General features: G+C 50.0%; 2 protein-coding genes across 2 annotated transcripts in view; one reads left to right on the top strand and one right to left on the bottom strand.

Annotated features, from left to right (window-relative positions):
• Nucleotides 1–1,813, top strand: part of EMWEY_00010410 (hypothetical protein) — a gene marked incomplete at both ends in the record, with an annotated part of 3,436 nt that extends 1,623 nt beyond the window's left edge. Inside the window, 2 exons of the mRNA XM_013478830.1 lie at nucleotides 1–1,171; nucleotides 1,647–1,813. The exon at nucleotides 1–1,171 is cut by the window's left edge and continues 1,623 nt beyond it. Coding sequence (XP_013334284.1) covers nucleotides 1–1,171; nucleotides 1,647–1,813 — 1,338 coding nt within the window. The remainder of the gene's footprint in view (nucleotides 1,172–1,646) is intronic.
• A 496-nt stretch (nucleotides 1,814–2,309) lies between these two features.
• EMWEY_00010400 (hypothetical protein, conserved) lies at nucleotides 2,310–7,129 on the bottom strand (the record flags this gene model as incomplete). The annotated part of the gene is made up of 2 exons (XM_013478829.1): nucleotides 2,310–2,564; nucleotides 3,269–7,129. 2 exons carry the CDS (start codon nucleotides 7,127–7,129, stop codon nucleotides 2,310–2,312), a joined length of 4,116 nt encoding a protein of 1,371 aa, XP_013334283.1.
• Between the last annotated feature and the right edge of the window lie 5,371 nt (nucleotides 7,130–12,500).

The raw sequence follows: 12,500 nt of genomic DNA, 5'->3' as shown, positions 1-12,500 counted from the left end.
CAGCAGCAACAGCAGCAGCAGCAGCATAGAGCAGCAGCAAGGAGCACAAGTAATGTGACTATTACAATCCCTCAGCTTCTGCAAAGCAGCAGCAGCAGCAGCAGCAGCAGCAAACGGTGCAGCAGCGCAGCAAATGCTGCAGCAAGCTATTCACAGTTAACTTGCTTCCACAGCGTCGTAAAGGAGGGAGAAGCGGCAACAGCAGCAGCAGCAGCCGAAGCAGCAGCAGCAGCAGCAGCAGCAGCAGCAGCAGCAACACGACGCACTGAAGATACTTCCCTCAGTGAGTTTAGAATCGCGACTGTTAGCGATGCAGCAGACAATAACGACAGCAGCAGCAGCAGCAGCAGTAGCAGCAGCAGCAGCAGCAGTAGCAGCAGCAGCAGTAGCAACTACCCAACTGGCCCTTCTGCAGTACAGAAGCCCGTGCTGCAGCAGCAGGAGCAGCCGCAGAAGGACAAGCTTCAAGAATTGCAGCAGCAGCAGCAACAACAGCAGCAGCAGCAGAAGCAGACGCTGATGCAGCAGCAGTTCTATGCCCCATTCAAGCATACGTACCTAAGACGGCAACGCAATCAGCAGCAGCAGCAGCAGCAGCAGCAGCGGCAGCAAAGCTTCACAAAGCTTCTTTACCTGCCGGAGCGGCAGCAGCAGCAGCAGAAGCTGGATGCGAATAAGCAACAGCAGAAGCAGCAGCAGCAGAAGCAGCAGCAGCAGTATTACGTGCTGCCTAGTGTACAATCCATTCGGGTGTATAGACAGCAACACTTGTCTGCTGCTCCTAGCAGCAGCAGCAGCAGCAGCATATCGCAGCCCTTGCTGCTGCATCCGGATCTGCACGCAATGCATGCGCAAGGCAGCAGCAGCAGCAGCAGATGCAGCAGCCCCTGCTGCAGAGAAAGCAGTTGCTGCGGCCTGCTGCAGGCAGGTGCATGCAAGGGCCCAACAGCAGCAGCAGCAACAGCAGCAACAGCAGCAACATACACCCCAACATATGAGCTATGGAAGCAACCTATGAATGGTTACCCTGTTGTGCCTTATCCGTCACAATTAGCAGCAGCAACAGCAGCAGCAACAGCAGCAGCAGCAGCAGCAGCAGCAGCAGGCGGTGCTGCTGCCTTTGAAGGTACACGGCCAGCATACCGAGTAAGAAGTTGTGTAGATATTAGACGTAAAGTTGCATGCAACTGCTGAGATGCAGCAGCAGCAGCAACAACAACACCAGCAGCAGCAGCTGCAGCTAGTGCAGCAGCAGCAGCAGCAGCAGCAGCAATGACAAAGTAGTCAATATTGTAGGCGTCTGCTCCCGCCATAAGGCGAGTGCATAGGCACATCATAGCAGCAGCAGCAACAGCAACAACAGCAGCAGCAACAATAATTAGTAGCAGCAACAGCAGCTGCTGCACAGATAGCAGCAGCAGCAGCAGAAGATAGCAGCAGCAGCAGACACAGCAGCAGCAGCAGAAGCAGTCCGTGACCTGCATCTGCTTGTTTTGTTCTCTTTTGTGTCTGTTAACCTTTTATAACTTTATTTATTTAATATAAATAAATAAATAAATTAATTAATTAATTAATTAATTAATTAACTAAATTGTCTCCTTTGCCTGTCTCCTCGTATGTCTTGCTGCTGTCTACCTTTTTATCAGTACCAGCAGCAGCAACAGCAGCAAAAGCAGCAGCAACAGTAACACTAACAACAACAGCAGCAACAGCAGCAGAAGCAGTAACACTAACAGCAACAGTAGCAGCAACAGCAGCAGAAGCAGAAGCAGCAGCAGAAGCAGCAGCAGGTGCAGGCGCAGGAGCAGCATGATCAACAGCAAACAGCAGCAGCAGGCAGCAGCAGCAGCTGGTGCTGCTGCTGAGCTGCTGCTGCTGCTGCTGCTGCAGTTGACTCGAATACATTAAAGAGGACGCGGATGACAGACACCAAACTGTTTGAATAAATGGGGTAAATCTGCAGCGGCAGCTGCTGCTGCTGCATGCGCTGCTGCTGCTGCTGCTGCTGCTGCTGCTGCTGTTGTTGCTGTTGCATTTGCAGCAGCAGCAGCACACTCATCACCGACGCTGCTGCTGTGCATGCAGCAAAACGGGTATACAAGTGACAGCAAAGGAGACCTGTTGCTCCTAAGAGAAAACCCCTCCATAGAAATATATTTGACGGTTCCTGCTGCTGCTGCTGCTGCAGCAGCAGCAGCAGCAAGTGCTGCAGCAGTAGCATGTATGCTGCATCAGCCGCGACAACTGCAGCAAGTGCAGCAACTGCTGCAGCAACAGCAGCAACAGCTGCTGCAACTGCTAAAATAACTTTACGTATTAACAACACCAACAGCACCAGATCGGACACGTTGCTGCTGCTGCTGCTGCTGCTGCAGTCGTGGATGTAGGGATGCGGATGGTCCTGTTAGTTGCTGTTGCTGTTGTTGTTGTTGTTGTTGCTGCTGCTGCTGCTGCTGCAGCGTCCTCAGCAACTCAACAGGTAAGGCCTCCTGCCCCTCTAAGAAACGACGCAGCCATGTCTCTGCTGCTTCCTTACCATTCTGTACAGCTACATGCAAATATATCTGCAGCACAAAAAAAAAACAGCAGCAGCAGCAGCAGCAGGTCCAACAACAACAGCAGCAGCAGCAGCAGCAACCTAATACCTAATATAATACCAGCAATAAACTAACACAATAAACAGCAAACCAATCCCCATAACCACCACCATAACCATAAGCAGCATTAACAGCAGCAGCAGCAACAAAAACAACAACAAGAGCAGCAACAAAGAAAAAAAGAAGAAAAAAAGAAAAGTATCTAACCTGTGCAACAGCAGCAGCTTTATGACCATAATAATTAACAAAGAAAACATTTTTGTCTTCTTTTTCCATCAAATGTATAAACAAGAACAACAGCAGCAACAACAGCAGCAACAACAGCAGCAGCTACAGCAGCAGCTAACCTGTGCAACAGCAGCAGCTTTATGACCATAATAATTACAATGAAAACATTTTTGTCTTCTTTTTCCATCAAATGTATAAACAACAACAGCAACAGCAGCAGCAACAACAGCAGCAACAACAGCAGCAGCAGCAGCAGCAGCAGCAATCAATATAGTATATCTAACCTGTGCAACAGCAGCAGCTTTATGACCATAATAATTACAATGAAAACATTTCTGTCTTCTTTTTCCATTAAATGTATAAACAACAACAGCAACAGCAGCAACAGCAGCAGCAGCAGCAGCAGCAGCAGCAATATAATAAAAAAAAAAGTATCTACTAACCTGTGCAACAGCAGCAGCTTTATGACCATAATAATTACAATGAAAACATTTCTGTCTTCTTTTTCCATCAAATGTATAAAAGTCTGCAACCCATCTCCCTCTATCTTTTTCATACCGAACTATACTACTACGTCCACGTTGTGTGCTGCTGCTGCTGCTGCTGCTGCTGCTGCTGCTGCTGCTGCTATTGCTGCTGCTGGTAGTGGTAGGGGGAGGGAGAGGGGGAGGGATTGTTGTATTTGTCAAGGTTGTTGTTGTTGTTGGATTGTCTAAGAGAAGAAGATTACTATTGCTGCTGTTGGGATAATCAAGATGATGCTGCAGGGAGAGAGATGCAGCAGCAACATCTAATGTATTTGTTGTTGTTGCTGCTGCTGCTGCTGTTGTTGTTGTTGCTGCTGATGATGATGATGATGATTGTGCTGCAGCTGCTGCTCCTCCTCCTCCTCCTCCTGCTGCTTCGTCACTACAGCTGCCACTATCTGCAGCAGATGCATCTGATGTACGACGACGTCGTAAGACTGGCAATAAACCTTCTGCTGCTGCTCTCCTACGACCTCTGCTGCTACTGCTGCTGCTGCTGCTGCTGCTGCTGCTGTTGTTGTTGTTACTCGATACATCCCCAGATGCCTCGCCATCCAGAAGCACTGCTGCTGCTGCGGCGGCGGCGGCGGCTGCTGCTGCTGCTGCTTGCTGCTGCTGCTGCTGCTGCTCTGTCTTCAGTTGCTGCATTACAGAAGATGCGCCAACACCAGCTGCGGATCCTGCTGCTCCTGCTGCTGCTGCAGCAGCAGCAGCAGGAGCCTGCTTCCTTTTGGTCCCCCTAGTATTATATACACCTCTATGAAGACCGCTGCTGCTGCTGTTGCTGCTGCTGCCGTTGCCGTTGCCGTTACTGCTGCTGCTGCTACTGCCCAGAGGATCCTCATCCCCTAAGCTGCTGCAGGTGCTAGCGGGTGTTTCTGAATCACCAGGTAGACCGCTACACTTCTCCGTTGCTGTTGCTGCTGTTGCTGCTGTTGCTGCTGCTGCAGCACGCCCTGGGCTGGCTGATGTGCTGCCTCTCTGACTGTTCTGTTCAAGGTGCTGCTTCTGACGCAGCAGCTGCTGCTGCAGCTGCTGCAGCGCCTGTTGCTGCAGCAGCTGCTGCTGTAACTGCCGCTGCAGCAAGGTTGTATGCAGCTGATGCTTCTGTGAAGATGCTGCTCCCTGCTGCTGCTGCTGCTGCTGCTGCTGCTGCAGTGCGGCTGACAATGGGGACTGTTGCTGATGTTGCTGTTGGAGTAGAAGCTGCTGTTGCAACTGTTGCTGCAGCTGTTGCTGCAGCAACAGCTGGTGTTGCTGTTGCTGCTGCAGTGAAGAGTGTTGCTGCCCTCCAGCAGCAGCAGCAGCAGCTGCTGCTGCTGCTGCAGTCGGTTGTTGGGAGTTACTAGGCGGTTCATTTTGCGTGTGAGTTTGCTGCTGCGCTTGTATCTGCTGCAGCAACGCCTGTTGCTGTTGCTGTTGCTGTTGTTGCTGCTGCTCCTTCCTGCTGCTGCCTCCGCCGCTGCCGCTGCCGCTGCTGCTGCTGCTGCTACTGCTGCTGTTGCTGTTGCATGCAGTCTGCTGCTGCTCTCTTAATGTTACCTCCCTAAACCAATGCTCTGCTGCCTCCCTACCATGGAGGACTGCCCTCTGTAAGAACATATGAGCAACAATAGGTGTAGGTACAGAGCAGTAGGCCCTGCATGCAAATGTTTTTTGCTGCCGCTGCTGCTGCTGCTGCTGGTTGCTGCTGCTGCTGCTACTACTACTACTGTTGTTACTGTTTATACTGTTGCTGCTGTTACTGTTCGTGCTTATTATGCTGCTGCTGCCGCCAAGAAGGGAACCACTGACACCGGATGAACATGAACCTGTGTCGTCTTGCTGCTGCTGCTGCTGCTGCTGCTCGTTCTGCTGCTGCTGTCGAGGGGCCCACCAATCTAGTACCCATCTGCAGCGGCTGCTGCTCCAGTATAGACGACCTCTTGCTGACTCTAAGAGAGCTGCAGGGGGGGCCCCCAGCAGCCCATCAGGGAGAGCAGCAGCAGCAGCAAGAGACTCTGCTGCTGCTGCTGCTGCTGCTGCTGTTGTCGGTGATGATACACCAGCTGCTGCACTGCTGCTTAATGGTCTTGCTGCTGACTGCGGCTGACCCCAATCAACGCTGTAGCTGCTGCTGCTGCTGTTGCTGCTCTGGCCTTCATACTTATGTCCCTCTTGCTGCTGCTGCTGCTGCTGCCGTAGCTGCAGCTGCAGCTGCTGCTGCAGCAACTCAGACACACGGGAGGCACTGCCAGGCCCATAGGATGGGAAGGCAGACACGGAAGGACCTGCTGCTGCTGTTGCTGCACCACCAGCAGCAGCACTGCTTCTTTCTGACGCCTCCTGCTGCTGCTGCTGCTCTTCCTCGTCCTGTAGAGGTTCCTTTTGCTGCTGCAGCTGAACAAGAACGCGTTGCTGCTGCTGCAGCAGCAAAAGCTGCTGCTGCAGCTGCTCCCTGAGAGCATGCAGAGCCTCCTCACCCTTGCCGCTGTCAGCAGCAGCAACACCAGGCTGCTGCTGCTGACCATGGGTAAGCAGCTGCTGCAACAGCAGCAAGTGCTGCTGCAGCAGCTGCTGCAGGCCTGATACTGCAGCAGCAATGCTGGACGAGGGAGCCCCTGTCGCATTGGCTCGCTCCTGCTGCTGCTGCTGCTGCTGCTGCAGTAGAGTTACTGCAGCGGCAGCAGCAGCAGCAGGAGCTGCTGCTTCCGCTGCATCGTCAACTTCCGCCTCTTTCTTTGCTGCAGCAGAACAAGAAGGATCATGACCACAAGCATCAGCTGCAGCAGCAGCTGCTGCTGCTGTTGCTTCTGCTATGGGGGACAGCTGCCCGTCATATGCTGCTGCTGCATTTGCTGCTGCTGCTGCTGCTGCAGCAGCAGCGTCTGCTTCTGGTACTCCTCTCCTACCCTCTTGCCCACTTACAATGTGCTGCTGCTGCTGCAGCAGCCGCAAAGTCTCTGTGTGGTGCTTGAGCTGCTGCAGCAGCTGCTGCTGCAATGCGAGTGCATGCTGGGGATCATCGTCCTGCTGCTCCTGCTGCTGCTGCTCCTGCTGCTCCTGCTGCTGCAAATATGAATCCTCACCAGCAGCAGGCAACGGCAACGACAACAAAGATGCCAATGAAGCAGCGCTGCTGCTGCTGCTGCTGCTGCTGCTCGTGTTCCTGTTGCTGCTGCTGCCGCTGCTGCTGCGCACTGCGGAGGTGCCTCGCTGAGAAGGTAGTGCAGCAATAGCAGAAGCAGCAAGCTGCTCTGCTGCTGCTGCTTCTGCTGCTGCATCTGGCAGCGGCGTTCTATGCAGTGCTGCTGCCTTTGCCTCGTTAAGGAGCGGTTCGCCATCAGCAGCAGCAGCAACAGCTGCTGCTGCTGCTGCTGCACTGTCTACTGCAGCATCGTCTGCTGTTGGGCTTTGCTGCTGCGGCGATGCTGCAACGGCAGCAGCAGGATCCTGCTGCAGCTGGCAGCAAGAAGAAGGCCCGTCACACTCCATCTGGTCCACCTCGCTAGCTGCTGCTTCCCCCGCTGCTGCTGCTGCTGCTGCTGCTGCTGCTGCGTCTGCTTCTGTTGCTTCTGTTGCTGCAGCGTCGGTGTCACTGCGGCTGCTGCTGTCTGCGCTAAGAGACAGAGGGCTGCTGCGTGGATTCTCTGCTGCGTCTGCTGCTGCTGCTGCTGCTGCTTCTGCTCCTGCTGATGTTGGGGAAGCAGGTGCTGCTGCTGGACTGCAACACTTTGCTGCTGCTGCTGCTGCTGCAGCATCTGCTGCTACACGTGCGCAGTCGCCTGATAAGAGCATCTTGCAAGTAAAGGCTGACTTGCTGTCTGCTGCTGCTGCTGCTGTTGCTGCTGCTGCTGCTGCTGTGGTACAGACAGTGCGGCTGCCGCAAACTCGCGGGCACCGAATACACGACATGCTGCAGTGTTCCCCCGCTGCTGCTTCTGCTGCAGCTGCAGCAGCAGCAGCTGCTACTGCAGCTGCTGCAGCTGCTGCTGCTGGTTCTGTTGCAGCTTCTGCAGCAGCTGCTGCTGCTTTACTTGCTGCTGACGGCAGTAATGAGGGTATTACTGCAGCAGCAGCAGACACAGGAAGCTGTAATAGATGTGCTGCTGCTACTGCTGCTGCTACGAGTGTTACTGCCAGTGCTGCTGCTGCTGCTTCCGCTGCTGCAGCCGACTGACTTGTGTCTGCAGCAATGGTAGCAGCGGCAGGAGCAGCAGCAGCAGCAGAAGCACTAGCCTATAGGGCGCAGCAGTGACTACTGCCTTGTGCTTCCTCACTCTTTGCTGCAGACAGTTCTTCTTGTTATGCTGCAGCAGCAGCAGCAGCTGCTGCTGCTGGCAGAGTTTTGCTGCTGCTGCAGTGATAACAGAGGATTCGGTTAAGCTGGAGATCTTAACAATGAATAGCGAAGGACCTAAAGGGGAGCAGCAGCAACTGCAGCAGCTGTAGCAGCAGCAGCTGCAGCAGCAGCAGCTGCAGCAGCAGCAGCTGCTGCTGCTGCTGCAGTATAGTATACAGACGCAGTAACGGTAGCAGGAAGAGTAGCAGCAGCTCAAAGTAAGTTGCTGACGCCACTTACATGCTGCTTGATTCCGTTCTTGCTGCTGCTGTTTGCTGCTGCTGCTGTTGTTGCTGCTGCTGCTGCTGCTTGCTGCTGCTGCTGCTGCTTGCTGCTGCTGCTGCTGCTGCTGCTGCTTGCTGTTGCTGCTGCTGCTGCTGCTTGCTGCTGCTGCAAGCTACCTGATGAGGCTTTGCTGCACAAACTCGGGTGTATGTACACCTCAGAAGTGAAGCAGCAGCAGACACAGCAGCAGATAAAAGGAACTCAAGAAGCTAAAGAGCTCTCTCCTTTGCGGTGTGGCCAGTGCCGCTCCGGCGCTGCTGCTGCTGCTGCTGCTGCTGCTGCTGCTGCTGCGAAGGGAGGGAGGAGGCCCCCGGCACATCCCCTTATGCTTCAATTGGGAGAAGCAAATGTGGTTTTATGTTGCTGCTGCTGCTGCAGCAACTGAAGCAAATTGAGAGACGTTTTCTTTTGCGAACTGCAAAGCAGTTGGCACTGCTGCTGCTGCTGCTGCTGCTGCTGCTGCTGCGCTGCTGCTGCTGCTGCTGCTGCTGCTGCTGCTGCTGCTGCTGCTGCTGTTGCTGCTGCTGCTGCTGCTGCTGCACAGCAGCAGCTGCTGCAGCAACAGGAAACGCACGTACCTTGCTTGCGCTTCTACCTTCTTTATTTTTATTGTTTATAAAAGCATTTGTTGTTTTAAAGGAATTCAATAAGACGGTTTCTTCTGACACTTGGTAGCAGCAGCAGCAGCAGCAGCAGCAGCAGCAGCAGCAGCAGCAGCAGCAGCAGCAGCAGCAACAGTAGCAGCAGCAACAGCATTGCAACTGCTGCAGCACGAGCTGCTGCTGCAAAGTTAGCGTCTTTCTTATTTAGTTTTTAATTCATTTTGCGTTTTAGTTGTTGATTTTATGCTCGTGCTGCAGCAGCAGCAGCAGCGTCGATGGCAGCAGCAGCAGCTGCTGCTGCTGCAGCTGCAGCAGCAGCAGCAGCAGCAGCATCGACGACAGAGCACTCACTATACTGTTCGTAAAACAGACTTTGCTGCTGTTGCTGCAGCATATTGAGGGTATTAGTTTGCTATTGTTATAGACACACTGCAGCGTCAGGAGGAGCAGCAGCAGCAGCAGTAACACAGCAGCAGCAGCAGCAGCAGCAACAGCAGCAGCAGCAGCAGCAGCAGTACCAGCGCCACTCACTGGCAGCAGCAACAGCAACAGCAACAGCAGCAGCAGCAGCAGCAACAGCAGCAGCACAGGGGGGCAATTCGGCTGCCCCCCTTAGAGTTATATTAAGAGACAAAAAAAGAATTTTATTTTCTTTTTGTTTTTCTTCTACTTTGAATGCAAGGTGTAGTCAGAAGCAGCAGCGGCAGCAGCAGCAGCAGCGGCAGCAGCAGCGGCAACAGCAGCAGCAGCAGCTGCTGCTGTTGCTGTTGCAGCTGCTGCTGCCCCTGTGCTGCGTGTAGCAGGGGCAGCAGCTACTGCAACACCATCCTAAGAGGCGCTGCTGCAGTTAACTGAGCTGCTGCGGTGTATAGGCATCTCGTTAAGCACTATTTGACAGACAATTGCTGCAAATGCAGCAGCAGCAGCAGCTGCTGCTGCTGCTGCAACTGCTGTTGCTGCTGCTGCTGCAACAGAGAAGCAGTTTAGTAGCAGCGCATTGTCTTTCCCATTGTAGAGGTTGCCTTTGTATTACAAAGAAATAATAAAATACACTTAGTTGCTGCTGCTGTCGCTGCTGTTGCTGCTGTTGTTGCTGCTGTTGCTGCTGCTGCTGCCACACCGGTGGCTGCAGCAGAGGGACCAGGAGTGCCGGTGTTGGCTGTTACATAGTCTAAACGCATGCAACAGAGGAACCTCACTAGCAGCGCAGCAGCTTGGTTGCTGCTTCTACTGCTGCTGTTGCTGCTATCGCTGCTGGTGCTGCTGTTCGTGTTGCTGCTGCTGCTGTTGCTCCTGTGGAGGCTCCCGAGGACACCCACAGAAAGTTGCAAAAATAACGATAGGCTGGGGGCTGTGCTGTAGCAGCTGCTGTGCTGCTGCTGTTGCTGTCGCTGTTGCGTTTCTGCTGCTGTGGTGGTGGCGGTGCTGCGTTGCTGCTGCTGCTCTGCTGGCCGTGCTGCGTTGCTGCTGCTGCTGTTCTGCTGCTGCTGCTGCCCTTTGATACATGGCGCTGATTTGCTGTGCATGCAGTTGAGTGTCGCGCCCCGATCCGCAACGCCTAGCTGCCGCTGCTGCTGCTAGCCACTGCTGCAGCAGCTAGGTGCAGCAGCTAGGTGCAGCAGCAGCTAAATGACTGGAACCCTAGCACTGGGACGGGAGAAGTGCAGCAGCAAATAGCAGCAAACAGCAGCAGATAGACGTTAGAAGCAGCAGCAGCAAGCAGGACCCACTAAAGCAGCAGCAAATGCAGCAGTAGATGCAGCAGCAGCAGCAATGCTAATGAGAAGCAGCAACGGCAGCTAAGGCGCAAATAGCTGTAGTGCTAGCAGCAGATGCAGCAGCACAGCAGCAGCAGATGCAGCAGCAGCGTTCTGCTGCATCTTGTAGTGCATGAAGGCACGAATAAAACATTAAAAAAACAAAAACCAAACTGGTGCTGCCGTTGCTGCTGCTGCTGCTGCTGCTGCTGCACTTGCTGCTGCTGCACTATCCCTGAGAAGGCAGCGCTTTCCTTTCATAGGCAGTAGGGAGTCGTTGCTAACAGCAGCAGCAGCAGCAAAAGCAGCAATAGAAGACACAGAATACTTTGTTGCTAGGGGAGCATATTTTGCCCCTGTGCAGCATTACCAGCCGAAGCAGCGATTGCAGCTATGCTGCTGCTGCTGCTGCTGCTGCTGCTGCTATTGCTGCTGTTGTTGCTGCTGCTGCTGTTTCATATGCTGGACACATCAGGGTTCAGCAGATGGTACAGTCTTCGTGTTACAATTATTCGTCCTTCTCCTGCTGCTGCTACTACTATTGCTGGTATTGTTACTACTCGTGCTGCTGTTGCTGTTTCTCGTGCTGCTGTAGCTGCAGCAGCATCTGCTGCTGCTTATTTTTTTTCTGCTGCTTCTGCTGCAGTGCAAATTTTTCAGCGAGAATTTTTGAATTTTCGAATCCATGAAATTCTGCGCTAAAGGATTTCGAATTGAGTGGAGAAGACAAACAAATCCAGCAGGAGGTAATACGGTCAAAATATACACCTATAAATACATAAGAATATATATATTTATATATAAATATATGCATATATTTACTAACCATTTCTTATTATTTTTATGTCATCTTATTCACCTTTATTATTTAATACTAATTGTCTAATTAGTTTTTGCTTATTTTCTGTTTTTATTAGCTAAATATACCCAACAACACCGTAATACGGTCAAAATATACACCTGTATATACATATATATGCATATATTTACTACTATTTATTAGCTATTTTTATCTATTTTTATCTATTATTGCTCTTTATTATTAATTAGCTATTTTTATCTGTATTATTTGTTGTTTTTATTAGCTAAATATGCCCAATAAGAGGTAATACGGTCAAAATATACACCTGTAAATATATAAGAAAAAATATATTTATAAATAAATATATGCATATAATTACTAACCTTTTTTTATTATTTTTAGCCAATTTTATTCATTTTTATTATTTAATATTAAGTGTCTAATTAGATTGTGTTTATTTTGCTTTTTTATTACCTAAATATACCCAACAACAGGTAATTAGGTACAAAAATACTTGTAAATATACAAAAAATATATATATTTATTTATAAATATATTTATATATTTACTAATGCTTTTTAATTATTTTTAGCTAATTTTATTCACTATTATTTTTACTCCTAATTGGTTATTTTTATTGTTTTTTTTTATTAGTACTATTTAGTAGTATTATTAGCTAAATATACCCTATAAGATGTTATATACGATCAATAAAATATTCAAATATATTTATATTATTATTATTTATTATTATTATTTATTAATTATTATTTATTTTTATTTACTATTATATTTTATTATTAATTGTCTAATTTTTTTGTTTATTTGGTGTTTTTTTAGCTAAATATACACAACAGGATACAGATATACAAATATACATATATTATTAAATAGATAAACATATACGTATATAAATATATATTATTATATAAATAAATATAAATAAATATAAATAAATATAATAATTATATTTGTTTATATTTCTTACCAGGAACAGAACTCGTGTGCTCTGGTGGGGTCATCTTGCCCTCGGCCTGTAGCAGCAGCAGCAGCAGCAACAGCAGCAGCAACAGCAGCAGCAAGAGTAGTAGCAGCAGCAGCAGCAAATAAAGGGAATTATTAGAGGGAGCAATGCATGCAGACGACAACAAAAGCAAAAAACAATAGAAGAAAAAGAGACAAAAAGGAGACAAAAGGAAAAAAAGAGACAAAAAAAGAGACAAAAAAGGAGACACACAAAAGGAGACACAAAGAAAAAAAAGCGACTAAAAAGGAGACAATAAAAAAAGACAACATAAAAAGGAGAGAATAAAAAGGAGACAAAAAAAAAAGGAGAGAATAAAAAGGAGACAAAAAAAAAAAGGAGAGTATAAGAACAAGA

This window comes from Eimeria maxima, genomic scaffold (genome assembly GCF_000499605.1).
Source record: "Eimeria maxima Weybridge genomic scaffold, Emw_scaff70, whole genome shotgun sequence".
Classification (NCBI taxonomy): domain Eukaryota; phylum Apicomplexa; class Conoidasida; order Eucoccidiorida; family Eimeriidae; genus Eimeria; species Eimeria maxima.
This window is presented reverse-complemented; position numbering and strand designations above follow the sequence as displayed.